This window comes from Podarcis melisellensis, assembly GCF_964234715.1.
Source record: "Podarcis melisellensis genome assembly, chromosome: 15".
In the NCBI taxonomy this organism is placed as follows: domain Eukaryota; kingdom Metazoa; phylum Chordata; class Lepidosauria; order Squamata; family Lacertidae; genus Podarcis; species Podarcis melisellensis.
In genome coordinates, this window is record NC_138532.1 from 44309433 (window position 1) to 44336882 (window position 27450).

Consider the following 27450-nt stretch of genomic DNA (forward strand, 5'->3'; position numbering starts at 1 on the left):
ACAAAGTTCTTCCTTATACCTGACCAACACTCAGCTTCATTGGACATGCACAAGTTACGGCGTTAGGAGAGGGAGAGAATAATTTTATAAAACCTTCTGTCACGCTGCCTCCAACTCACCTTTCCCCCATACTAAAAAGTCCCCAAAACGCTACAGCTGAGTCTCTCCATCTTCAGGGCCATTTGGGTGGCCCCACTCAGAACCTTTTCCAAATCCACAATATCCTTTTTGAGTTGTGGCAACCGGAACTGTGCGGGTTTCCCGAAGGCGGTCGCTTCTTCCACAGCCCAGCGCAGGGGTCGGATCCTGCTTGCAGCAAAGTCGGCCTACGTGTGTGCGCTTGGCTCCCTGTTTTCTTTCTCCTTTCTGGCCGCGACGGCTGTGATCCTGCCTCCTCTGCTGGAGACAGCAAGGCCGGTTGCTGCGACTTCTGGCTAGTAGCCATGGGCCACCCTCTCCTCCTCCTACGTAAGAGCCTAAAGGATCAGGCCAGTGGCTCATCCTGTCCTTCCTCCTGCCCTTGCAGCTAGCCATCTTGGCCAGTAGCCATGGGCAACCCTCTCCCTGCCCCCCCCCAGCAGGAAAGGCCTGATTTCCGCAGGTGGCCACGCTCCGCTGCGCTCTCTCTCCCCATCGCCGCTTCCCTGGAAAACGGGTGATTTGTTACCCGGCTTGGCAGAGGGAATTTTAATCAAGCTGCGCCTGGGCTGGGCCGCCTCTCTGCCCCATAAAGCTGCCGTCCCCCCCTGCCTGCCGCTAACAAACGACCTGCTCAGGAATTCAGATTTGGGCGGTGGGCAGGCCGGGTCCCAGCAGAGCGGCGGATATTTCATCGGTTCTGAGCAGGGCTCATCATCGCCTCGTTTTATGGCCCTGCTCTGCCTCCAGAAGAAGGGCGGTCGGGGAGGGGGGGGGCGTAATGGGAGACCCACGTTTCTGGAGGTGCTTGTCAAAATGTTTAGATTTCGAATGGGAAAGGGGTAAACTGTAGTGGGTGCTCTGCTGTGCGGCGGAAAACGGGGGGGGGGGTGTGCTCCCCCCCAACACACACACAAAATCCCCTACCTGGTGCAGCCCCATTCCTTTAGTACAACTGCCTCCCATTCCAAAGATGTGATAAAAGCTAGACGGATGTGCTGCTATTATTATTGTTATTGTTGTTGTTATTAATAATAATAATATACCACCTTTGTTTTCCAAGAACCTCATGGTTTTCCTCCTCTCATTTCAACCTCACTACAATCTCACTATTGTTGTTAGCCACTCTGAGCCCGGCTTCGGCTGGGGAGGGCAGGATATAAATAAATTATTATTATTATTATTATTATTATTATTATTATTATTATTATTATTACAACCCTGCAAGGAAGGCTAGGTTAAGAGATGGTGACTGGCCCAAGGTCACCCTGTGAGCTTCATGGCCAAGTGGGGATTTCAACCCTGTTCTCCCAGGTCCTGGTCCAGCGCACTAACCATGGTGCCGCGCTGCCTTTTAGAGCACGTGCAGAGCCCAAAGGACGTCAGAAGAGCCCTGCAGTGTTGGGCCAAAGGGGGCTTAGCAGAGACCCAGCGCCCTCTTCTCACGGTGGCTGACAGGACCTGAGCGCAGCACCAGCAATTCTCCAGCTGTTTGTTCCAGACAAAGGCAGCTTCCTGTTGAAGCAACCCCATTAATCATGAGGACTAGCGTTTTGGCTCTTTTGTTTTTTGAAGGGAAAGGGGCCTGGGCTCAATGGCAGAGCTTTGCCCACAGAAAAGTCCCAGGTTCAGTCCCAGGGGCATCTTCCGATGGGAGAAACCTCCTGTCTGACATCTTGGAGAGCTGCTGCTGCTGCCAGTCAGTGTGGGCAGCCCTGAGCCAGCCAGACCCCAAGGCCTGACTCCGCATCAGGCAGCTTCAGGTGTGCATAGAGGGCACCACGTTCTGCGCTTGGCCCCTGTGGGAAGCGCATGGGTGCCGTCAGTGGGAGGTGCTGCCTGCCTGAGTTCAGGGCCTGCGTCTTTCCTTTCTCCCAAGGTGGGGGTCCCTCCCCACCAGCTTCTGACCCCTCCCCTGCCCCCCTCTCTGCAGGTACGACCCCTACAGCAAGGTCTTCTCGGAGGAGCACTACGGCCACGAGCGCATGCAGAGGACGCGGAAGGAAGCCGTCCGGGAGGCGTCTCGCGCCGGAAAGTGGGGCCTCATCCTGGGGACGTTGGGGCGCCAGGGGTCCCCAGCCATCCTGGAAGTGAGTTGCTCCCTGCCTTGTCCCTCCTCTGGCGGTGGAGGGGGGATGATTCCAGCCTGGGGGGGTAATGGGTGGGGCCAGGAGCAAACATGGGTGGAGCAATGTGTCTGGAATTCTCCCTTGGGTGCAGCAGGCTGGTTCCTGCATTCGCTGCTTCTCCCCTCTCCGCCCAGGGAAACTGAGAGAGGACCTGAGTTCGAGGATACGGCGCAGCCAGGCAGAGCCGCCCAGGGAGGCTGCAAAACTTCCAATATGTTGTGGTTCTCATGTATGGTTTTATCTTTTTATAAACCACTTTGACGTGGGTTTTATTTTTATTTTACTTTTGTATGATAGAGCAGTATGCCAATAGTTTTAGGAATAAAATGAGCTGTGGAACTCCCTGCTGACTGGGGTGCGTCTGGTGCCTTCATTGTCCAGCTTTTGGAGAATGTCGAAGGTGCCCCTCTTTGCTCTGGCTTTTGACACACAAGGTGTATATTTTTAGGGCCCACCTGTTTTCTGCCATTGTAAGTTGTTTTAAAAGGGACGCGGGTGGCGCGGTGGGTTAAACCACTGAACCTAGGACTTGCCGATCAGAAGGTCGGTGGTTCGAATCCCCGCGACGGGGTGAGCTCCCATTGCTCAGTCTCTGCTCCTGCCAACCTAGCAGTTCTAAAGCACGTCAAAGTGCAAGTAGATAAATAGGTACCACTTTGGCGGGAAGGTAAATGGCATTTCCGTGCGCTGCTCTGGTTCGCCAGAAGCGGCTTAGTCATGCTGGCCACATGACCCAGAAGCTGTACGCCGGCTCCCTCGGCCAATAAAGCGAGATGAGCGCCGCAACCCCAGAGTCGGCCACGACTGGACCTAATGGTCAGGGGTCCTTTTACCTTTTTAAGTTGTTTTAAAGTGTTGTTTCAGGGTTGTTGTTAATGCTGCCACCTGTCCTGGTATCTTAGGGATGGAAGGCAAGGAATAAATCAACAGAACCATAGAACCATCGTGTGCGAAGGAGCCCTCCAGCGACAGAGATCAAGTCCTGTCCTCCCCCAGCCTCCATTCCGCCCTGGCCATCTCCTGTCCTCATACAGAGTTCTTATTACATTCTTAGCTGGGGGGGGCAGAGGGCAAGTGTCAGAGGCTGTGATGCTTCTGCATGCTATGATAAAGGCAGGAAGCTGGACTAGACAGACAGGTCCAATCAGAGTCCTGCTGTGATAGCAGAACCCAGGGGCAGTCTACCTCTGTGTACCAAGCAATGGGGAACAAACAGTGGAGAGTTGCTCAAGTGCTCAGGTCCCTTTGGAGTGCCTGGTTGGCCACGGTCAGGGCGCTGGACTCAGGGGGCCCTTTCCCCGTTAACCGGATCCTTCAGCTAAAGTAAGCCGCTTCACGACGATGGTAAATAAGTGGTGTATATAAAATACAGTCTTACCTCGGCTCCCGAACACCTTGGGAGCCTAATGTTCCGACTCCCAAACAATCGAAAACTGGAAGTGACTGTTCCGGTTTGCGAACTATTTTTGGAACCCGAACGTTTGACACAGGTTCCGCTGCTTCCGATTGGCTGCAGGAGCTTCCAATCGGAAGCCGCGCTTTGGAAGTCGAACATTTCAGATGCCAAACGGACTTCCGAAACGGATTCTGTTTGACTTCCAAGGTACGACTGTAAAGGAAAAGCATGCTGGAATAGAAAGTTTTTCCGCAGACAAAGAGAGAAGGAGCCTGGTGGACCTTCCTTGCAGGGGAGACATGTTTGGTGCCACCACCATTAAGGCTCCGTCTCGGGTCCCAACCTCTCTTCTCTCCGTGCCCCCCCCCCTGTCTGCAGCACTTGGAGTCCACCCTCCGGTCCTTGGGGCGCCCCTACATCCGCCTCCTGCTCTCAGAGATTTTCCCTGGCAAACTGCAGCTGTTCCCCGATGTTGAGGCGTGAGTATCAATGGGTGCCGTGGGTCAGAAGACACCCCCTTCCTCTCCCCTCTTTGGCGTTCTTGGTTCTGCTCTCCCTCTTAATTTAATCCCCATAACAACCCTGTGAGCGTGAGAGAGGCAGCGACTGGCCCCCAAGGACACCTGGTGAGCTTGATGGCTAAGTGGAAGGATTCGAACCCTGGTCTCTCCCAGGTCTTGTCTGACACTCTGACCCCTGCACCACACTGGGACACCTGAGGCCTCCTCTTCCCCCATTTCATTGTTTGTTGGGGCATTTCAGCCGCCCTGCCCAGAACTGTGGGGGCAGGACCCTGGCATTGGGCAAGCTTCTTTTCTGTTTTTAAAAGCAAAGCCAAGGTTCTAGTCCACCAGGCAAGCAAAGATTTGTTCGCTTATTTATTTCATTAAAAAAATCCAAATCCTGCTTGACTGTGAAATAAACCCCCCAAAACCTCAGAAAGGAATAAAACAATGACATTATCAGTCAAAAAACAAGCAAACAGGCACTTGTCTTTTCTGAAAGAATTAAAAGATGTAATCTTGCCTTTCCAATAACATGAACTCCATACGCAATGGAGCAAAATACAGAGCAAGCATTCAATAAAGCATAGAGGAAATCCCAGCAGCAAATGAACCCAAAGCAGGCTTGGAAGAGGCAAATCTTTGCTGGGCCGTTTCGTCCTCCCAGCAGCCTGTGAGGTAGGAGAAGCTGAGAGACTCTGGCTGGCCTAAGGTCTCGCCTTCTTAGCTGGGTGGATTTGGCCCATCTGGGACCTTTTCTTCCTGGGGATTGAGCCTGGGTCCTTCTGCATGCCAAGCAGGTGCCCTGCCCTGTTGCCCTACAACCCCTCTTCCTCTTTCTTCCTGCAGGTGGGTCCAGGTGGCTTGTCCCAGGCTCTCCATCGACTGGGGGGAGGCCTTCGGAAGACCTCTCCTCACGCCCTACGAGGTGAGCCAACAATAGCATCCGCCTTTCTCCCGAGGTGGCTGGACTCCCGCCTCCCATCCTTCCCTGGGCCTTGAACCCGCAGCCCAAACCACAACAGGATTCAGTACGTTTCTGAGCACAATTCAAAGTGTTGGTGCTGACCTTGAAAGCCCTAAACGGCCTCAGTCCAGTATCCCTGAAGGAGCATCTCCACCCCCATCGTTCTGCCCGGACACTGAGGTCCAGCACTGAGGGCCTTCTGGCGGTTCCCTCACTGTGAGAAGCCAAGTTACAGGGAACCAGGCAGAGGGCCTTCTTGGTAGTGGCGCCCGCCCTGTGGAACTCCCTCCCACCAGATACAACTACCAGACTTTTAGAAGACATCTGAAGGCAGCCCTGTTTAGGGAAGCTTTTAATGTTTGGTGAATTACAGTATTTTAATAGTTTGTTGGAAGCTGCCCAGAGTAGTTGGGGAAACCCAGCCAGATGGGCGGAGTATAAATAAATTATTATTATTATTATTATTATTATTATTATTATTAACCCCCTCCAGTCAGGGAAGGGTCTGGAGCCACCAGGATCTTGACCCCGCCCTCCCTTGCCCTCTTTTATTCCCCCCTCTTTTCAGGCCGCCGTGGCTCTGCAACAGGTTCAGTGGCAAGAGACCTACCCCATGGATTTCTACGCCAGCCAGTCGCTGGGGCCTTGGACGGTGAACCACAGCAGCAGCCGCCAGCCGCAGAGGGGGAGCCGGGAGAAGGAGGTGAGGGGCGCGGCAGCCCTTGGGGGGCTTTGCATGCGGACGGGGAGTGGGGCAGGGGTTCCTCCTGGGCACCTTCCTGGGCACAGGAGCCCTTGCACTCTGGCACTTCTGTTTCATAGTGTTGGAAGGGACCTCAAAGGGTCCTCTAGTCCAGCCCCGTGCAATGCAGGAAGTGGGGCTTTTGAAGGCCTCCCAATTCTCATCATTTGATCTGACTGGGGATCTGTATTCTGCTTTTCCAGCAGCAAATGTTGAGCGCGAAGCAACAGCATTAGTTTAAAAAAAAAGGCATTGCGATCTCTATAATATCAAACGCAGCAGCATATAAATAAATAAAGCAAACAGCAACGGACTCATCAAAACAATTGATGCAATTCAGTCAATTCATAGTAATTCACAGTAATAACCAGCAAAGTGCTTTCGTGCTCGTTTCGAAACTGCAATCCCTAGCGGGGAAGCGTTTCCGCTCGGAGGGCCGCATTCCCTTGCAGAGCTTCTTGAGGGCCGCACGCCAGGGGTAGGCGGGGCAAGAAGCAAAAGTGGGGAGGGGGCAGCAAATAGCCCTCTTTATCCTTGGACAGGAGCCGGCTGTTTTCTCTGCCCTCCGCCTCTCCTCCCGCAGACTAGGCAAGAAGCACGGGGCACCTTTGCAGCTGGGCCAGACCACTGGAGGAGGGTGCAGCCTGGGAGGGGACCTTGGGGGCCAGAGAGAGAGGCGTGGGGGCCACGTAAGGTTCCCCACCCCTTACAAGAGCAGGAGGTCAGCATTATTCTCTTTATCCCCCAAATTTCAGGGGGGAGCAGGGGGCTGAATGGAGACCCAAAGAGCTCATAGCATTTGAACTGGGACTTCCTGGTTCACAGCTCAGGGTTGGATCCCCCCCCCCCAATTTCTGTATTGTAGTTCAGTCTCCAAGCACTGTTTGCTCTGGCTGGCAGCCGCTCTCCAGGCTCTTGAGGGGAAGGCTCGGTCAGTGGCAAAGAGCACCTGCTTTGAGTGCAGAAGGTCCCAGCTTCAGTCCCCACTTGCGGCATCTCCAGGGAGGGCTGGAAGAAACACTCCCTGCCTGAAACCCTGCAGAGCTGCTGCCAGTCAGTGTAGGCAACATTGGGCTAGATGGACCATGGCAGTCAGTAGCCATCTCACCAGTAGCCCTGCCCTTTCTGTTTGTCTATCAAGATCCCTCTCTTTCCCTTGGGGTGACGCCTGTGGCTTCTTAACTGGGACACACAGGCCTCAGGTCCCTTGTCCTGCTTGCTGAGTTGAACCTGCAGAAGGAAGCCCCATTTCTGCGGTTCCTTTCCCAGGTTCTCGCACTCGGCTCTCTGCGCTTCACTTGCATGGTGGCGTCTCCCCCTAGCGGCCAGTCAGGGTGGGGGGGCCTCTCACTTTGGGTGAACTGTTTTCCATATAGTGGGAGTTGCATTAGTGCAGCGAAGGCGCAGCCAGAGAGCAGACCTAGAAGTCCTAGATCCTCACGGTTCTTGGATCAGTTTTTTCTGTTCTATTCACCTTCCCTGCTAACACCAGATCTGGCTTCTACCATGACCGCTTCGTGTGCAATGGGCAATCTAAGCAGAGGTTTGACGGCCTCCTGTCAGGAGTTCTCTGACTGTGATCCCTGCATTGCAGGGGGGTTATGTTATATATTATTAGATTTATAAGATCTCAGGGCGGCTCAGAAAGGTTGGACTAGATGAGATTGGGATCACATCCAACTCTACTATGCTTTGATTCTGTGATTCTATTTAATAGCTAGCAACCTCATTCCTAGGGACACGGGTGGCGCTGTGGCTTAAACCACAGAGCCTAGGACTTGCTGATCAGAAGGTCGGCGGTTTGAATTCCCGCAATGACGGGGTGAGCTCCCGTTGCTCGGTCCCTGCTCCTGCCCACCTAGCTGTTCGAAAGCACGTCAAAGTGCAAGTAGATAAATAGGTACGGCTCCGGCGGGAAGGTAAATGGCATTTCTATGTGCTGCTCTGGCTCGCCAGAAAAGGCTTAGTCCTGCTGGCCACATGACCCGGAAGCTGCACGCCGGCTCCCTCGGCCAATAAAGCGAGATGAGCGCCGCAACCCCAGAGTCGGTCACGACTGGACCTAATGGTCAGGGGTCTCTTTACCTTTTACCTAACCTCATTCCTGATGTTGCTCAGGAAGTCTAAGAACACCCTCTCCCACAATCAGTGCAGTCTTGCAAAATCAGTGGCTAAATTGCGAGAGATCCGGCCCCCCATCTTGGATCAAAATGTGTTGAATTGCATTTATATGCTACCTTTTCCTCCCAAGGAGCTTGTGGTGATGTGTAAACAGTTCTGCCCTCCTTGTATACTCCCCACCACAACACTTCGAGGTCATCTTGGCTGAGAGGCAGCGACCAGCCCCCAAAGTCACCCAGTGAGTGTCATGGTCGAGGGAAGGGATTAGGGACCCTGGGGTCTCCCAGGTCTTAGTCTGATGGTGTCCGATGGTATCCAAACACAGGCGAAAGGCTGATCCTTGGTCTTGGGAAGCACCATGCAAAATTTGGTTCTGATAATCTTAATAAAATAATAATAATAATAATAATAATAATAATAATAATAATAATAATAATAATTTATTTATATCCCACCCTCCCCAGCCAAAGCCGGCCTCGGAGCGGCTAACAACAGTAAAAATAACACAGTTTACATAAAAAATAATTGATTAATTGAAATACATTCTAAAATCCATTCATTCTAAAATCAATTCTATGGGCTAGAGTTCTATGAGGATTGCAGAAGGAGGGGGTCAGACTGTGCCCTGGCCAAAGGCCTGGTGGAACAGCTCTGTCTTGCAGGCCCTGCTGAAAGATGTCAAGTCCCGCAGGGCCCTGATACATACCAGATACATACCAGAAAAATAGCTTTCCAAAATGTATGCTGGATCTATCAGTACAGTGGTACCTCGGATTACGAACTTAATCTGTGCCACAAGTCCGTTCTTAAACCAAAGTCGTTCTTAAACCGAGGTGCACTTTTCCTAATGAGGCCTCCCACCGTCGGTGCCCTTCCACCGTTCGGATTCCGTTCGCAGACCAAGGTAAAGTTTGCTAACCGGAACACTACCGGTTTTGCAGAGTTCTTTTACCGAATAGTTGGTAAACAGGGCTGTTCTTAAACCAAGGTACCACTGTACTTAATAGTCAGTAAAAGGGGCCTTCCTGAGTTCCTATTGAAATCAACCCTGAGGACTGGAACCTTGCATTTCTTTTTAGAGTGACTCTGTACTCTCTGACAAGGCAGCTTCCCGTGTTCCTGTTTAGACCCGCCCTCAGCTCAAAACCATGAGGGCTGGGACCTTGCCACGGCCCCTTCAGCTTCTCAGGTATTGCCCAATTCTTGCAGGTGATCCCGGCCAAGGCCATGCTCCAGCCCCAGAAGAATGCCTGTGGGCGCTGCGACTGCCGAGAGGAGGAGGAGAAGGAAGAGGTGCCGCTGCCCAGCCCTCAGCCTTGAGGTTCCGCGCCAGACCTGAGGGGTTCAGGCGGGTCCTGGGACCACACTGAGCTGTCGGGCACAGAACCGGCTTGGCAGCACCCCTGAGGAACAGCAGGGCTGGCACTCTGGGGCACAAACACTAGCCAAGCCCAGAGGATGCACGTCCAAGGGGGCAAGCGGCCGTTGCTGCCCTGCAGTGTGGGGGCCAAAGTCTAGCCCACTGGCTCCCCAAATGCATGGGACTAACTCCTGGGGGCGGTGGGATCACCTAGGGGTGCTAAGAGGAAGGGGGCTGCAGGGGGCGCAGGAGGAAGGCCCCTCTGAGCTCATGCGCCGCTGTTTTACGATTGACCAGACTAGAAGCTCGAGTGAAACTTTTTCCTCGCTTCGTTTTTACAGGTTTACTGCTCTTACCACTTTCGAAGCTGTTTTCCTTTGGGGGCGTTTCTTTGCCTTTACAATTCTGTGTCATCCCAAGATGGCCAATTATTGGTAATAGCTATCGGTTTTCTAATAAACTGGTTACCGTACATCTGTAGTAGGTGAAGCTTTGTGCCTGTTTGGCGAGTACAAACCATACGCTATAAATTTCCTTCTCCCTTATGTTTTCCATCATTAGAATGTGTAAAATAGTTTTCATGTGTTTCTCCTGGAAGACAGCACTTTATGCTTGGTAATCATTAAAAATGTTTCCAAAAATACATATATTTCTATTTTTCATGCAATATTCTTTGATGCACATTCGTTTTTCAGCTCCATGATTAGAGGGGAGCATATATTTATTTTTGCTTATGTTTATTTTTTTGAAATAAATGCACAATAAATCATTGCCGTTTTCATTTTGTTATCTTCTGTAGTGGGTCATGCAAACTGCTATTGTTTATAGGATAGGGCAGGGGGCACTGGGGTGAGTTTATGGAACCAAGGTGCTAGCGGCCCCCAAAGATTTGAGAAACCCTGGTTTATCCCCAAACTTCCAGCTCTGAAGCCCTTGCACTAAGAAATGGAGGGAGTGTTTCATCTATCTCTAGTTACTGTCAATCCATGTTTATGACAATATTTTATTCTCTTCCCTTTTGCACTGCTTTAAATGTGTATTCCATCCTTGACCTTCCTTTATAATGTTTTATTTTGATGTCTTTTAAGATAATATTGCTGTTTCCCGTTAATTATGTTGTTTTAAATGTATGTTCTATATATGATTTTCTTCTGTCAAGTTCTATTTTGGAATGTTCTGTATGGTATTTTAATGCAGGTTGAGAACTTTTTCTTACAAATATGAAGCGGTATAGAAATGAAATCAGTCATAAAAATAATCCAGGAACATGTCTTGGGAGAAACTGCCGGGGTGGGATGCTTGTGTTGCAGGAATTTATGTATAGGTTGGGGGGGTGCCCCTCCAGCAGATATCATGTACATGCAGCCCACTACCAAAATCAGCACAATCACTTTTGTAACTTTGTGATTTGTTCCCACAAAACACTTCATCACAGTTTCTTCCTATCTTTTCAAAGGGCCTTTGCTGCACGACACCAAATGCAAGAATTCACTGATAAATGCATCTGTGTACTGGCTCACTGGGAAAACTTCAGAAATTCATATAGACATATGATCTCAGCTACTCAGCAGCCCCTCTGCCTGAGTGATAATCCCTGGCATCCTGATACCTGAGTGCCAGACAGGTAGCCATTCCAGAAATACCAAACCCAGATGAAGACAAAAAGGTGTGATGAACTTGGCTGGGAAACAGGGAAATGTGAATATCTTTTTTGTTACACTTAGAATAGAATCATAGAATCATAGAGTTGGAAGAGACCACAAGGGCCATCGAGTCCAAGCCCCTGCCAAGCAGGAAACACCATCAGAGCACTCCTGACATATGGTTGTCAAGCCTCTGCTTAAAGACCTCCAAAGAAGGAGACTCCACCACACTCCTTGGCAGCAAATTCCATTTCACCATCTTCCCCTCTGAGTGACCCCACTGTTTCTTTGTTCTTCCTTTTGCTACGAACATACCCATAAAAGCCTTTTTTGTTGCTTTTAACCTCTCTAGCAAGCCTGAGTTCATTCTGTGCTTTAGTTTTTCTGACTGTGTATCTACACATGCTGGCTATTTGTTTGAATTCCTCTTTGGTGGTTTCCCCCCTTTTCCATTTTTTGTACACATCCTTTTTTAATCTTAACTCAGTTAAAAGTTCTTTAGATAGCCACCCTGGCTTCTTTAGGCACCTTCCATGTTTCCGTCTCATTGGTATTGCCTGAAGTTGTGCTTTTACTATCTCCCTCTTAACAAACTCCCAGCCATCATGAACTCCCTTTCCTTTTAGTATTACTGTCCATGGGATCTCACCCAGCACTTCCCTAAGTTTTATGAAGTCTGCTTTCTTAAAGTCAAGAAATTGAGTCCTAGTATGCTTGGCTGCTCCTTTCCGCTGTATAGTGAACTTCAGAAGAGCATGATCACTCGCGCCTAATGATCCTTCCACTTCTACCCCACTAACCAGGTCATCAACATTGGTTAGGACCAGATCTAAAATGGCTGTTCCTCTTGTTGCTTCTCCCACTTTCTGGACAGTGAAGTTGTCTGCAAGGCCAGTGAGGAATCTGTTTGACCTTATGCTCTTGGCTGAGTTTGACATCCAACAAATATCTGGGTAATTGAAGTCCCCCATTACTACTATCTCCCTTCCTTTTGCATGCTTGGCCATCTGTTCCAGGAAGGCATCATCTATGTCCTCCGTTTGGCTTGGGGATCTATAGTAAACTCCCACAATGAGGTCCCTGTTATTCTTCTCTCCCTTAATTTTGACCCAAATGCTCTCACTTTGGCTTTGAGGTTCTAAATCTTGGATCTCTTCACATGTATACACATCCCTGACATATAACGCCACTCCTCCTCCTTTCTTGTCTGGTCTGTTTCTCTGAAATAGATTGTATCCCTCCATTGTTACATTCCAATCGTGGGACTTATCCCACCAGGTTTCAGTGATGCCTATTATGTCATATTTAGTTTGCTGTACCAAGAGCTCAAGCTCATCTTGTTTATTTCCCATGCTTTGTGCATTAGTGTACAGAAATGAAGTCCATTAATCATTCCCCCGTGTCTCTTATTTAAGGATTTTTTCCTCCCACCACTAGGTCTGCGTGCTGTTTGCTCCATTTGGTCTATGACATTTGGATGATCATCTTCATCAATTGATAGACTCCTACCTTCAGGAGCACTGTCTCCCTCCCCCACATTAGTCAGTTTAAAGCCCTCCTGATGAGGTTTCTGAGATTTTTGGCAAAAACATTCCTCCCAACCGTTGTGAGGTGCAGCCCATCGCTTGCCAGAAGTCCATCTTCAAGAAACTGCAGTCCGTGATCTAAGAATCCAAACCGTTCCTGTTTACACCATTTGCGAAGCCAGCTGTTCACTTCCACTATTTTCCCCTCTCTCCCTGGGCCACGTCGTTCAACTGGGAGGACAGATGAGATGACAATTTGTGCATTTAATTGCTTCAATTTCCTGCCCAGAGCCTCTCTTTTGATCTTCTGGAGGCTATTGCTTGCAGTGTCATTGGTTCCCACATGAACCAAGAGGAAGGGGTATTTGTCAGTGGGTTTTACGATTCCTTGCAGTCGTTCAGTTACATCTTGGATCTTAGCACCGGGGAGACAGCACACTTCCTGAGACATCTTGTCAGGCCCACAGATCACTGCTTCTGTTCCCCTCAGTAGGGAATCCCCTATCACCACTACACGCCTCCTCTTAGGTCTGGTCGGGGTTCTTCCGTGAGCTGTCTGTTCCAAGGTCGCCTGCACATTCCCTGAGGACTGACTTTGCTGCTTGTCTTCATATACCTGATCGACTGTAATGAGGGAGAGATCCTCAAATGGAGTCTGCTCTTCGTCTTCCATGCTAGGGGAGAGGACCTCAAAGCGATCGTGTATTTCTAATCAATCAGAGCGAACCCTGGGCCTCCTACTTCTTTGAGTCATGTTTCTCCATATATCTGGCTCCTGTGTTGGTGAACCAGCCTCCTTCTCAGGGGAGTCCCCTGTCTCCTCCTTGGTGGAGACGGTGTGCTCTGTTGCTTCCAAGAAGAGCTCCAGCTCTCTAATTCTTTGGAGCGTAGCTACATGTTCCTCCAGTTGCTGGACTTTGTCTTTTAAGAGGGCAAACAACATGCAATTGCTGCAGGTAAAGCGGCCTGCAACCTTTGGCAAGATGGCAAACATTGCGCAGGAACCGCAGGCGAATGCAGCTGTTCCCTCACCCTCCATCTTGAGAATGTGTCGTTGGGGGTGGCTACAGCGGTCCTCCATCATAAGAAGCGTGAAGACAGGACAAATAACTCCACCCAAAAAAAACCTAGGTCTCCCCCAACAAACGTTTGAGACTAGCTCCCCTAAATCTAAAAGATGGATCAAACTGCGCACGCCACTAGGCGTGCGCTGCTGCCCTGCAAGCTCTGCTAAGCTCCTCCCACAGCTAATCACCTACCTCAACAGAAACCCTGCCCCCTCTGACCTTTGCACAGGGAGAGCAGCTAATCAGCCACAAGAAACAAACACTTGATGATGGGTGTTTGGTGGAGGGCAAGGGGAACCATGGGGCAGGGTCCAGGATGCTCAGATTTCTGCCACCAGACCTCCCCTTTCATGATGTAACCGTGATGTATGAGTGATGCAGTTTGGGGGGTGTAACATGGGGATTGTTGTTGTTTTTTTTTAAAAAAGATTTTTATTAAAGTTTCAAAAATTATATAAAAACAAAACAAACAATTATACAAACAATAATACTAACAGACAAAAGTAAAAACAAGTATAATTTCAATCCCTTCTTTTCTTATAACTTACTTCCCCGACTTCCTCATACCTCCCCTTTCTGTATTCCGATTTCTAATTTTTTAATTCAGCAAATCCTTTCCCTTAATTTTCATTTAATTTTTAACTTTTCTTTTCTTTTTACTTATCCATTACAGCTGGAAACCACATAATTTCTAAACCAACGTCATTCTAACATTCATTAATTTTGCAATGTTTCTTAAAATAGTCCTTAAATTTCTTCCAATCTTCTTCCGCTGTCTCTCTCCCCTGGTCTCGGATTCTGCCAGTCATTTCTGCCAGTCCCATATAGTCTATCACCTTCATCTGCCATTCTTCCAAGGTGGGTAGGTCTTGTGTCTTCCAATACTTTGCGATGAGTATTCTTGCTGCTGTTGTAGCATACATAAAAAATGTTCTATCCTTCTTTGGCACCAATTGGCCGACAATGCCCAAGAGAAAGGCCTCTGGTTTCTTCAGAAAGGTATATTTAAATACCTTTTTCAGTTCATTATATATCATTTCCCAGAACATGGGGATTGTTGTTGTTGTTTAGTCGTGTCCGACTCTTCGTAACCCCCTGGACCAGAGCACACCAGGCACTTCTGTCTTCCACTGCCTCCCGCAGTTTGGTCAAACTCCTGTTAGTAGCTTCGAGAACACTGTCCAACCATCTTGTCCTCTGTCGTCCCCTTCTCCTTGTGCCCTCCATCTTTCCCAACATCAGGGTCTTTTCCAGGGAGTCTTCTCTTCTCATGAGGTGGCCAAAGTACTGGAGTCTCAGCTTCACGATCTGTCCTTCCAGTGAGCACTCAAACATGGGGATTAGTAGCTAATAAAAGTTTGGGTTCTCTTTTGTTTGGGGCTTCCATCTTGTTCCACCTGGTGGCAGGTGGGAGTCCTGTCGCGACAGTCTTCAATCAAGACCAAGCCTACTGGCTGCTGTTTTGCTCTGGTATTCCTGGCTGGTGTCCTTGTTTTTTGTCCAAGGGAGCCCTCAGATTTCTCTGTTAACACTTGTAATGCCTCCACTACCCTTGAGAAGGGGTAAGGTCCCCAAATGCCTGGCTGTGGGTGCAAGAGGAGAGCCAGGCCCCTCTGCTATGCAGCCTGTTTGGGACAGCAGTCCCTCTTTACAAAATACACTCAAAAATGCAGTCAAAACTGAAAAGTGGCTGCTGCACAGTGGAGAGAGTTCATTCCATCACCATCTTTTTATTATTTGTATCCCACCCATCTGCCTGGGTTGCTCCAGCCACTCTGGGCAGCTTAAAACATATAAAAAAACATAATAAAACATTAAACATTAAAAGTTGTATAGTTATTCATCTCTTTGGTTCAGGGTCACATCTCCATACTCTCCAAGCTTTCTCCGATGAAGATACGGGCATCCTAGGGAAAAGAGGGACACTCTGGGATCAAATCAGAAACCAGGGTGGCTTCTGTGAATCCGGGGCTGTACCTGGAAAATAGGGACACTTGGGAGGGTCTGAAAATGCCACAAAAAAGACTGTTCAGTTGCCCAAATCTGTACAGGGTCTCCCAGCTGCCTTAATGTGAAATTAATTTCCGTTCCCCTAAATAATTTGAGATCTGCCTTAGAAATCGCAAAGTAAATAAGTAGCTTAAGGCTGCCATCCTAAACATGTTACAGATAGGTAGCTGTGTTGGTCTGCCATAGTCAAAACAAAAAAAATTCCTTCCAGTAGCACCTTAAAGACCAACTAAGTTAGTTCTTGGTATGAGCTTTCGTGTGCATGTGTGCATACACACGAAAGCTCATACCAAGAACTAACTTAGTTGGTCTCTAAGGTGCTACTGGAAGGAATCCTAAACATGCACACTTACCTGGGAGCAAGACCTGTATCACTCAGTGGGGCTTACTTGTGAGTAAGCATTCACTGTTAGTAGGCAAGGCAGTGGAGGGAAAGGGTCCTCTGTGTGAGATTTAAAAAGACCGTGGCAGGATTGCTCTCTTTATTTTTGCACAGAAAGAGGAGGTTGGGGCAGGCGATGAATTTAAGGCCACTGTTTTTTTTGCTTGGGAATCCTACCCGCCTCTGGTGTCCTACCTTGCAGGGCTGTCGTGAGCCTCCTCTCGCTTGCTCTTTCCTCCCCTGGCAGACGCAGGGGGAAGCAGGCACGTTTCGCCTTGGCAGGCATCTTAAGTGTTACGCGCACAGATGGAATCAGACCTGAGAGCCAGATTTCCATGAGCGAGCCCGGAATTCACCTCTCCAGACCCCGAATAGAGTTCACTCTACATCTTTGCTAGCTCTACGGTACTAGAAGGGCGTTTCCGGCCTCCTAACCATAGACGCTGCAAAGAGGAGCGTCGCTTTCGGCTTCCCTCGTTCTACTTCCCACCTGGCGCAGATACCCGGATGCGGCATGTCCTCCCGCGGGCGCGGCGGGTTGCGGCTGCTCTGTCTCCATGGATACCGGCAGAGCGCGGACATCTTCCGCGCGCGAACCGGGTCCCTGCGCAAGGCCCTCCGCGGGCGCGCGGAGCTCCTGTACGTGGACGCGCCCCATTCGGTGGACGCGCCCCTCCCGTCAGGTGAGGGGCGGGGCCTCCCTGTGACGTCACGGACCGCCTCCCCTGACGTCACTCCAGGAGAGCCCTGCCATTGGCCAGGCTGGTTGGGTGTCGGGTGTTCCTCTGAGCATGTGCAGAGTGCTATTCCCCCCTCAAAAAACCTCTTCCGCCTCCCAGAGGGGCAACTAATCAGGAGAAAATCTCGTTAATCCATTTTGTGAACTTTTTTTAAAAAAAGAAATCTGCCGGGCCAGCAGCCCCGCGGTCTCCCAGAGAGGACTGGGCCAGTTCGTGGCGGGTGAGAGGCTGTCGAGGACGGGCTCCGAGGGGCCAGCGTGGCTCCCAAGGCCAGGGACTGGGAACCCCAGGAGGGGAGGCTGGCTCTGGGGCTCGGATCCCGTTTGCTGGGGGGCATCGGCCACCGTGAGAAGAGGAGGCTGGGCAAGATGGGCCCCTCTTGGGCCGGACCCTGCAGCCTCTTAGGATGTCCTCCTGACCTGCCAGGAAGGAGACCTTGGAGTTTCCCAAACAGGCTTTCTCCAGCAGTTTTTGGACTACATCTCCCACCCCCACCCGGGCCACCCCCTAGCTAGCGGGACCAGTGCTCAGGGATGATGGGAATTGTAGTCCCCAAACAGCTGGAGACCCAAGTTTGGGAAACCCTCCTCTAGTTTAATGAAGATGTTGCATGTGGTGTGCAGCAGCTGCTGCCCCCCCCCCCGGTCCTGCTGCTTTGTGGGCTTCCCTTGGGGACATCTGGGTGGCCACTGTGGCAACAGGAGGCTGCACTCGATCCCCCCCCCCGCCTAATCCAGCTGCTGTAGGGCTCTTCTTCGGTTTCTCCACCTGTTCTCAGCCACAGATCCCTCATAGAGCAGGCTCAGGTGTGTTTGTTAGGGGAAGGAACTGGAGTGTAAGGGCAGATCAGCTGCTTTGCTGGAAGAAAGTCCCAGGTTGAATCCCTGGCCTCTCCAGTTAAGAAAAAGCTCCAGCAAAACCCTGGTTTCCAAACCCACGGCAAAAATCCCAGTGAAGCCTGTAAAATACATTGCGGTTGGTAAAGTCCCTGTTGCCTTAAGCGAGTCCTTTCTGTTTCCCCGGCAGGGATGGAGACCCTACCATTAGTGGTCTACCCACAGGCTGATTGTAAGAATTACTGAGAGAAAATCTGTTCTGAGGTGGGAGGAACAAGTTATGGTTTGTATTTGAGTGGCAGGTCTGTGGCGTGGGCCCTCGTTTCTTATCCCTGTACAAAAACACATTAGTCACTGTATGGTTTGATCATGAACATTTGTACATACTCATATTTCTCACCCTCTGAAAGCAACAACACTTCATGAGTGATTGTTAGTAGAAAGGTCAGGGACTAGTGAGAAAAAATGGAGACAGTTGCAGTAAAAAACAAGTCTTGCAATTACACCTGCATGAAGCCTTTGCCTGTCCTCTGCTGGTTTAGAGGCTGATGGGATTTGTAGTCCAACAACCCCTGGAGGGCGCCAGGTTAAAGACTTGCAGATTTATTAGGCTCTAGGAGCATAAGAAGGGCCTGCTGGATCAGGCCCATGGCCCATCTTGCCCAGCCTGCTGTTCCTGCCCCAAAGGGAAACCCTCCAGCAGGATTCAAGCACAAGAGCAACTCTTCCCTCCTCTGTTTCCAGAAAACTGGCATTCAGAAGCATCACTGCCTCTGACTATGGAGACCACTGTGGCTAGCAGTCATCAGCAGTCCCCTCCTCCTTTAATGTGTCTAATCCTCTTTCAAAACCAACTTTGTCGGTGGCCGGCCATCGCTGCCTCCTTTGTGATCGAGTTCCACAGTCTGTGCTGCGTAAAGTCTGGAATCTTCCAATATTTTGAGATTCATGGGATGGCCACAACATCTAAGGTTAAGATTTGTTATGCTGCAAGAGAGGGAATTAATGAAGAGTGTTCCGATGAGTTGTCCCTCATCTGCAGGGCTGCTGGTCTCTCGTGACATTCTTGCTAACCCCCACCCCTTTCCATTGCAGGGGAAGCTGCCTCAGGTGCTCTAGAAGCTGACTCAAAGGGCTGGTGGTTCTCCAACCCCCAGGAAGGGACATTCAGTGCCCTGGAAGAAGCGTCTTCCTGCAAAGGGCTGGAGGAGTCCCTAGACACCATTGCCAAGGCCTTTGCGGAGCAGGGCCCCATTGACGGCCTCCTGGGCTTCAGCCAGGGAGCAGCGTTGGTGGGCATCATTTGTGCCCTGAAGCAGTGCGGAGACCCCCGCTTTCCATTTGACTTCGCCATCGTGGTGGCTGGCTTCAAGAGCCAGGCCGCCCCCCACCAGGGCTACTACCAGGAACCCATTGCAGTGCCCAGCCTGCACGTCCTGGGCGAGACGGATCGGGTCATCTCAGCTGAGATGAGCAGGCAGCTTGCCTCCTGCTTTGCGGAGCCCGTCACCCTCATTCACACAGGGGGCCACTTTGTCCCGGCCTCCGCACCCCAAAAGAAAGCCTATCTGGAATTCTTGGATCAGTTTGTAAAGTGACTGCGTTGGGGCCCAGTGCCCAGGCTGCTTTGGGGCTTGGCCGGAGTGGGACTTCCAGTGGATGAAGGTTTAAGGGGCAGCTCTTGGCCTGCTTGGTCACTGCAGCGTGATGGCCAGAGAATCCTATTAGTTTTGCAACCACTGCCTTGAGGGATGAGTAAACTGGGACTTGTTAGATCTGAAAATCTTGTCTGTCCCTGTGTTGAAAATTATTTAAAAAGAGCTCTTTATTCTTCCCCTACTGGGGTTTTCTGGGCTTTTCATGGGGGAGAGCGTCAGCTGCCCTTGAGACTGGCAGTTAAAGCATGCAGGATATCAGTGGGGTGGGCAAGAATTGCTGAGGCCTCTTCAACTAAGCACTGTCCTGAGGGCATCCCCCTGGGTCCGCCTGCAGCTGCCCCTTGTAAGTTATAGATATTAAGTTCCTCAGTTTGTGCCACACTCCCTCCTTCTTCCTGAAATGGGCAAAGCATTCAATGTGGCCGTTCAAAACCATCGGTGATTGTGAGTTCTAGAAGCAGCGATTTAAGCCACGTGGCAATAAATGGTGCAGGATCGTTTTCTTCCACTCCCTCTTCAGAAAACCAAAAACATAAATTCTCCTGTTTTAATTTTCTGCATCTCCAAGCTTGTTGTGTATATCTGTATTTTCTTGTTGTAATTCTTTGATCTTTTTGTCATGGGTTATTTTGTTGTGGTTGTGTTTTCTGTTAAAGAGTCAGGCCTTGTGTTAAGCTCTGTCAGTTTCCACTGGAATTCTTAGTTCTTCCAAAGTGTTTTGAAAGTGCTCCTTTACAGCTTCTTGTTGTTATGCAAATTCTTACCTTAAGATATTGTCCCCGTTTTTTCTTTCTCCAGTGAGGAAGAGGCCTCTTTTGAGGGTGGCACCATCTTGGCTGTGGCCTGCATTGGTGTCCTTGCTGAAGTGAGCCTTCCCTCTCAGGACAGGAAGAATTGAGTGAGGCCTTTTATTTCCAGCTTTTCCAAATCCTTTGGCGTCCCCCTCTCCTTTCTTCAACCTTTGGCGTCTTTTAGACTGCAGGGGCTTTTGCTCCGAGCTACTTTTCTGGGCCTTGGAGCAGGGATTAGAATTTAAATAGCTGTCATCTTTTCTTTGCGCCCAAGTCCTCCTGCAGCTGCCCAGTGGAAGCCTCTGAGCCACAGGAAGGACAGGGAGGTGTTGGAGCCTGGGCAGTGCTCTCTTCCCATAGTGTGTCATTAATTTCCACTCACACAGAGGCCATTGTGGCGACCAGTTTGGACTGCATTAAAGAGCCCAGCAGAGACATCACCTTGCTGACAAAGGTCCGTATATGGTTTTCCCAGTAGTGATGTATGGAAGTGAGAGCTGGACCATAAAGAAGGCTGATCGCCAAAGAATTGATGCTTTTGAATTCTGGTGCTGGAGGAGACTCTTGAGAGTCCCATGGACTGCAAGAAGATCAAACCTCTCCATTCTGAAGGAAATCAGCCCTGAGCGCTCACTGGAAGGACAGATCCTGAAGCTGAGGCTCCAATACTTTGGTGACCTCATGAGAAGACTCCCTGGAAAAGACCCTGATGCTGGGAAAGATGGAGGGCACAAGGAGAAGGGGACGACAGAGGACGAGGTGGTGGGACAGTGTTCTTGAAGCTACAAACATGAGTTTGACCAAACTGCGGAAGGCAGTGGAAGACAGGAGTGCCTGGTGTGCTCTGGTCCATGGGGTCACGAAGAGTCAGACATGACTAAACGACTCAACAACAGCAACAAAGAGCCCTGCTTGCTGCTTCCCACGGGGGCATCTGCTTTGTCCCTGTGAGAAGAAGATGCTGGACTAGAAGGCTCTACCTTGGCCTGGTCCACCTGCTGCAGCAGGGCTTTTTCTGCTGTTCTGATAAAGGATCAGACAAATTCATGGAGGAGGTTCCTCGCCACGATGGCCCCTTCCACTGCTGGTGGCCGTAAATGCCTCTCTCAGCCTCTTCCTGCAAACCTCAAGTGCTCTTGCACTCAGTCCCACAACTGGCTGGCTGATGGGAGAACAGGATGCTGGGTGGCGCAGGCCCCTGGCCTGACGGTTTAAGGACCATCAAGGCTCCAGGAAGCATTTTGTAATTTTTCCTTAGGCACTAGAGGGCAGCCATGTCCCCCGTGAAGGCCTTTCCCTGCCTGCTTCCCTTCCATCTGACTTGCTCTCCACAGGCAAGGATGAGAAGGCAGCCAGGCTGCAAGGAACCAGCCGCTGAGGGCTCCTTCCTTGGAGCACCTGCTGGAGTCAACCTGGCTAGTGAAGACGGCAGGAAAAGCTGGACAGGGCTAGGAAAGGGCTCTGTCTTGTGAGCCCCCCATCTCACGGCTGGGTCTGGGTCTGGGGTGGGGGTAGGGGAGGCGCTCCGAGGGACCCAGGAGGAAGAGGAGGGCTGCAGGCTCCTCACTGCCAGGCGCTTGGCGGCTGTTTTTCTGTTTGCGAAAAGGCTGCTGCTGTTGCTGCTGCTGCTCTGCAGAGCCTGACTCACCCGCTCTGCCACTCCGCAGGGGGCTCCTCTTCCTCTCCATGGCGACAGGCTTTGGTCGAGAGGCGCTGGGATGGCGCTGGGCTTCTGCGATGGTGCTGGGGGGGGGGGTTGCCGGCGGAAGGGCCCTGTCTTTGTGGGAGGAGGGTGGGGTGCCATTTCCCTGGGACCGACTTGCTGTCTTGACTCGGGCAAGTGGGGGGGGTGAGAAGGGGGAAAGGGGTCCCCAGTGCAGAAGGAAGGGAGGAAAGAAGGAAGAGCAGATTACTCGACAGTGAGGTGTTCTTTTGGGGGAGGGGGTCCTTTTGTGGGCATGGAACATTTGGGCACTGATGAGGGTATGAGGAAGGCCTGTAGCCCAGACGGAGAGCACCTGCCTGGCATGCAGAAGGCCCCCAGGTTCACTTTCCCACGTCTCCCGGAAGGGATACCATCAGGAGACCCTGAAAAGCCACTGCCGGTCAGTGTGAAGGAGTGTGATCCAGATGGGCCAGCTGCCTGACTCTGGAAGGCAGCTTCCGATTTCAATTAGCCCTTCCTTCATGAGGACTGGAACCCTGCTTTCTTCTAAGGAGCAAAGGCTCCAGGGCAGCTGAACTCCTGCTTTGCATGCAGAAGGAACAAAGCCCAGGGCCCAGTGGCACCCCCAGGTGGGGCTGGGGAAATGTTCCCTGCCTGTAAGAGCTGCTGTCAGTCAGTGTCAACAATACTGAGCTAGATGGGCCAGTGACCTGACTTAGCTGTAAGGCACCTTTCTTTGTTCCTATTGGGAACACTTACTCTGCCGGCTGGGAAGCCGCCGCTTCCCCACCTGAAATTACAGCGGAATTTGCCTTAGGCCATCTCATTGTTCTCCACACTGGCTGGCAGCAGCTCTCCAGGGTTTCAGGAAGGGAACACTTCCCAGCCCTGCCTGGAGATGGCACTAGGAACAGAACCCAGAACCTTCTGCGTGCCAAGCAGGTGCTCTGCCCCTGAGCGAAGCTGCCTTTGTACCGAAGTCAGACCCTGAGGCCATCTAGCTCACTGTTGTTGACTGGCAGCAACTTTCCAGGGTTTCATATAGGGAGTCTCCCAGTCCCAGCCCTACCTGGACATGCTGTTGGGGATTGAACCTGGTGCCTTCTGCATGCCAAACAGGTGCTCTGCCATTGAGCTATGGCCTCTTCCTAAAAAGAAAGCAAGATTCTAGTCCTCAAATAAAGGGGCAGAGTTAAATAGCTCAGGAAGCTCCCTTATACCTAATCAGACCATTAGCCCATTCAGCAGAGTTCTCTCCCCACCAAGAGGCAGAGCACAGCCATCTTGGCCGGTTGCTGTTGATAACCTTCACCCCCACCATGAAGCGGTCCACCCGACCCCTGCCTCCTGTGGCAAGGAGTTCCCTAGTTGAGCTGCGACCTCCTCCCCTCGGGCACCTGCAGCCTGTCTCCGTGGCTGTGGGCGATCAGTTTGCGGCCTGCTTGGTGAGGCTGCCTTGGCTCCCAGCCCTCCTCTCCCGGAGCCAAGCTGCCTTTGCTTTTCCCCTCCCCAGCCGCTGTGCTTCGCTCCTCTTACTCATCCTCGGCTTTTTCCTCGTAAACAGGAGAGAGGCCTCCTGGGATGAGCACAATCTGTGGGCGGCCACAGCAAAGAAGAAGAGGACCTTTTGCCGTGGCAACTTAAAGCCTCTCGGCTGGCAGTGAGCTCTGCAAGGCCCCGATGGTGGTCCTGAGCTCCCGGCAGCCTCGGGTGGGACAGCCACCCACCCACCCTCCAGATCTCTTGAGTCATGCCAGCTGCTTTTGAGGGAGGCTTTCCACAGAACCCCCCTGCCAGACCAGGAGGAGCAGTCGCCACAATATGGTTCATAAAACCTGGGAGAGAGGGAGGGACTGTCAAGTGGGGCTGGGGCTCCAGAGCTGGCCTTTCAGTAGCCCAAGACTTGAGGGGCTTCCTTCTTGCCCATTTCCCTACCCGGAAGAATAGCCCAGCAGCCGGAGCAGGTCACAGGGAACACACTTAGCCCAGCCTCCTGCTCCCACAGCAGCCAAATGCCCCAAAGAACCTGGGGGTCCAGATAGACTGTCTCTGGACCTGGAGGCTCCATGAGAGCATAGGAAGAGTCTGGCTGCTGGATCAGGCCAAAAGGGGGCCCATCCAGTCTAGCGTCCTGTTCTTGCAGTGGCCGACCAGATGCCCCATAAGCAGTGTGGGGCTACAGGGCTGTGTAACCCCCCACCCCATAACTGACACGCGCTGCAGCCAGCCAGCTGCAAAGAGAGAAATTGGCTGCCCTTTTGCTGCTTGCAAAAAGAAAAAAAACGGACCGCGTTCCCTTTGAGTCCCCGGAGCCCAGCAGGGTGGAATCCGTGGCATAAACAGGCAGCTCTTGCTCCCAGCTGCCCCTGGCAGAGGAATCCTCTCCCTGGCTGGGCTCCTGTGATTGGAAAACAAATAAAAATCAGGTTGCAAATCCAGGGACAGGGGCGACAACGAGGTATATTGGGGGGAGTGTCTTCCTCCGTGCATTTAACTTTGTACCCACCTCTCCGGTCCACCAAGGAGATCACAGTGTCTATGGGTAGGCAAACTAAGGCCCGAGGGCCGGATCCGGCCCAATCGCCTTCTCAATCTGGCCCGCGGATGGTTCTGGAATCAGTGTGTTTTTATATGAGTAGAATGTGTCCTTTTATTTAACATGCATCTCTGGGTTATTTGTGGGGCATAGGAATTCGTTCATTCCCCCACCCCCCAAAAAATATAGTCCAGCCCCCAACAAGGTATGAGGAACAGTGGACCGGCCCCCTGCTGAAAAAGTTTGCTGACCCCTGTATTTGATTCCCATTTTTTATTTTCTTTAATGCCTTCATTAAAGCTAAACTAAGGAGCTCTTCAGAACCCCCTGGAGAGTCGCTGCCGGTCAGTGCAGGCAATACAAACCCGCTGGATCAGGGGCCTGATTTTAAGGCTGCTTCCGACCTTTCTATTTAAAACCAGTCCCTTTCACCATAAGAATATTACTTTCTTTTTAGGGGCAGGGTTAGCTCCCAGATTCCATGCGCCATATCATCTCCAGACAGAGCGGAGCGGGACGCCGTTTTCCTACCCCCCTTATGTTGGCGGGGCGGGGGCGGAGTTAGTCTAGTTCACATTGAGGCAGGACTGGCTAGGAAGGGGGACACGAAGGATCTGGCCTCTCGGGCTTCGCCGCGCACGCGGAGAGCGTCGTCTGCACGCCACCATCACGACACGTGTTGAGCGCAGAAAAGGCCCCAGGTGATACCACCCGGCTCTGCCCAACCCTTCCGGTTTGGAATTCTAGGCCGATGTTCCCGCGCCCCCTGGGCATGTGCAGAGCGCCTCCTTCTTGGGCAGCCCAGCCTGTGAAGGGATGTGGGTGGAGCGGCGGCGGCCGTGCCAAGGGCGCCCCCTGCTGGCGCGGTTAGCGGCCACCGACGGGGCGGGCGGCCCTGAAGCTTGGCTGGCGCCGCTGCTCGGCGTCAGGATCAGCCCCGGGTCGTCCCGGCCAAGCCAAGCCCGGCTTGCGCAAGTGGCTGACGCCTCCGCCCGCCCCGCGAGAGGCCCCAGCAGCCCCAGCTGGCGGTGCCGTCGGGCGCGCAGTCCTCCCGGGAGCCGTCGAGGGAGAGAGGAGCGCGCCGCGCCAGGTAAAAACGGGGTGCAGCTCTCTTGGAGGACCCCCCCCACATTCCACTTTGCGGGGTGGGCTGGGCTCCCCGTGGTGGGCCCCTCTGCACATGCTCAGAGGCGCAGCCTGGACGGGGTCCTTCCTCTACTTCCGAAAGAACTTCTAGGGTTCACTCCAAACACCCCCGTCCCTCCCGACCCGCCACCATCAAAACTCAGTCAGCACGGGAAAGGAGAGGGCGCATCGCTCCCCACAAATATGTGGGTCCCACTTTCTCAATCCCCGCAAAAAAATCCCTTGCGTGAGTAGCAGAAAAAGGAGGTGTAGGGTCAGTGAGACATGGGAGGGGGTGAATAATCCAGCGGGGAGGGTCCTCTTGAGGCTGCCGTTGCGGAGAGGGCAGGACCCCCCATCCTCATTGGGCCTTAATTTCAACGGACGGTGGGACCCAATTTTAATCCTCTTGTAACTTTCTGGGTTCTTTAATCCTGCTGCCTTTATATCCTGCCTTTCTCTCAAGCATCTCAAGGCAGTTTTCATGATTCTCTCCCAAGCTATTTACCCCCCCCCCAAAACCCATGCAAAGTAGGCTAGGCTGGGGGGGGGGGGGAGCATCATCTTACCCAGGAAGTTTTGTGACAAGAACGGAGATTCGAACCCAGATCTCCCCTGTCCTGGTTAAAACACAGCAGCTCTCTCCCTTTGGGGTGCTCTGAATGGTTTTGAGGCATGTGCAGAGTGCCTTTCAAGAACCAAGGAGCCTGAGCTGAACTGAGGATTTCAGATTCAGAGACTGATTCGGCACTGATTCTCCACAGGGACAGGGGGGCAGCGGGGGGGGGCAGCACAGGCTGATGACTGGACTTTGCTTTGGTTGGAAGAAGCTTAGTCAGAAACTGGGAATGTCTTAAAGTCAACAATAAATGAAATAAAGTGACTAACAGGTGGCATAGGTTTTGGCGGGGGAGTTGAAGATTAGTGGCAGGGGGTGGGTTGGCATATGAGCTTATTTGGGGGGGGCATCTGGTTAGTCCTAGGAGAACAGGATGCTGAACTAGGCGCCCCCCACCCAATCCAGCAGCAGTCATCTGCTCTTCCAATGCCCCTGTTGCCACGTTGTGATTTTGCCCTGTCAAAGTCCCACAGAGCATAAACCAAGAGCAAACTGTGTCCCTCTTGCACCCCCTTCCCTTCAGGAGACGAGGGAGGCCCCCCATTATTGATTCCTGCATCACAAGGGGTTGGAATAGATGATCCTTGGGGGTCCCTTCCAATTCTACAATTCTATGATTCGATGGGGATAGCTCCCCTTGGGCCTGGCTCAGTGGGGAAAGGGGGAGGCAGGTTGCCCCAGCCCTTCCTAGGGTGGCTGGAACAGCGGCCAGGGGGCGGCCCCAGGAAGTGTGCCTTGGTAGCAGTCTTGCCGCCGCTTGAAGAGAGGATCTGCCCTGACTCAGACTGTGCAACGCTGCCGCAGCAGCAGCAGCAGCCCCCTCAGCCTCCTGGCGGCGGCTCAGTTCAGTGACTGAGAGTCAAAGGCACTTCCTGCGCTGGGAACAGCGTGTTCCCAGGGCCAGGCCAGACCCTCTTGTGCAGCCCAGAGCTGGCACAATCTGCAGGATGGAGAAATCGCTTCCAGATGCTGAGGCTGGATGTGTCACTCAAACACAGAGAGAGAGAGAGGGAAGAAGAGAAGGGAGGTGGCGGGGAGCTCCCTTCTCACTCCCCACCCCCCAACACTCACCCCATCACCGTCTGCCCCAGAGAACGGGACAACTCACAACTTGACAAGCATCTTCCTCGGCCGGCCCACTCATTGGCGAGACTTGACGATTGTCCCAGTTTCAACCACCATGCAGGATAATTCCTCCATCACGGATAGAAGGAAAGCTTAGTCCAGTGGGGGAGAGTTGGGGTTGAGTTCAGCACATGCGTCCTGACACACACACACACACACCCCACTTCCAGTGTTGTTGTTGTTTTGCTGGGTTCTTTCTGAAACCCCTGAAGAAGGCAAGCCAGTGGGATTTGTGTGTCTTAACCCTACGGGCCAAGGGGCCTTCTGCAGGAACATGAGGGCAGGGGTGAGTTCCTCAGACCCAGGGAATTGGGATTCTCAGGCTAGGGTGCTCCCCTGGGGCACCCCTTCCCCCCAAAGCCAGGGAGAG

The 27450-nt window shown here is 52.0% G+C and overlaps 2 protein-coding genes across 3 annotated transcripts in view; both read left to right on the top strand.

Moving 5' to 3' along the window:
• The window catches only part of DPH1 (diphthamide biosynthesis 1), a 36941-nt gene extending 26807 nt beyond the window's left edge, over positions 1–10134 (top strand). The window contains exons 8-12 of one of the 2 annotated variants that reach the window (XM_081889618.1): positions 2072–2228; positions 4042–4142; positions 5016–5094; positions 5702–5836; positions 9206–10134. In XM_081889618.1, coding sequence (XP_081745744.1) covers positions 2072–2228; positions 4042–4142; positions 5016–5094; positions 5702–5836; positions 9206–9316 — 583 coding nt within the window. In that variant the 3' untranslated portion in view covers positions 9317–10134. Of the gene's footprint in view, positions 1–2071; positions 2229–4041; positions 4143–5015; positions 5095–5701; positions 5837–6078; positions 6243–9205 lie in introns of those variants that run through there. The other variant, XM_081889619.1, reaches the window with a different exon arrangement.
• Positions 10135–16404: 6270 nt separating this feature from the next.
• OVCA2 (OVCA2 serine hydrolase domain containing) lies at positions 16405–19785 on the top strand. The gene is made up of 2 exons (XM_081889626.1): positions 16405–16667; positions 18656–19785. The coding sequence occupies exons 1-2, from the start codon at positions 16499–16501 to the stop codon at positions 19156–19158; spliced, it is 672 nt and encodes a 223-aa protein (XP_081745752.1). The 5' UTR covers positions 16405–16498; the 3' UTR covers positions 19159–19785.
• The last annotated feature ends 7665 nt before the right edge of the window (positions 19786–27450 follow it).

Bases quoted from the DNA above. Each gene is read 5' to 3' on its own strand.
- OVCA2 (XM_081889626.1), top strand. From the start codon at position 16,499: ATGTCCTCCCGCGGGCGCGGCGGGTTGCGGCTGCTCTGTCTCCATGGA. The intron at 16,668-18,655 runs GTGAGGGGCGGG...TTTCCATTGCAG, and splicing joins GGACGCGCCCCTCCCGTCAG to GGGAAGCTGCCTCAGGTGCT.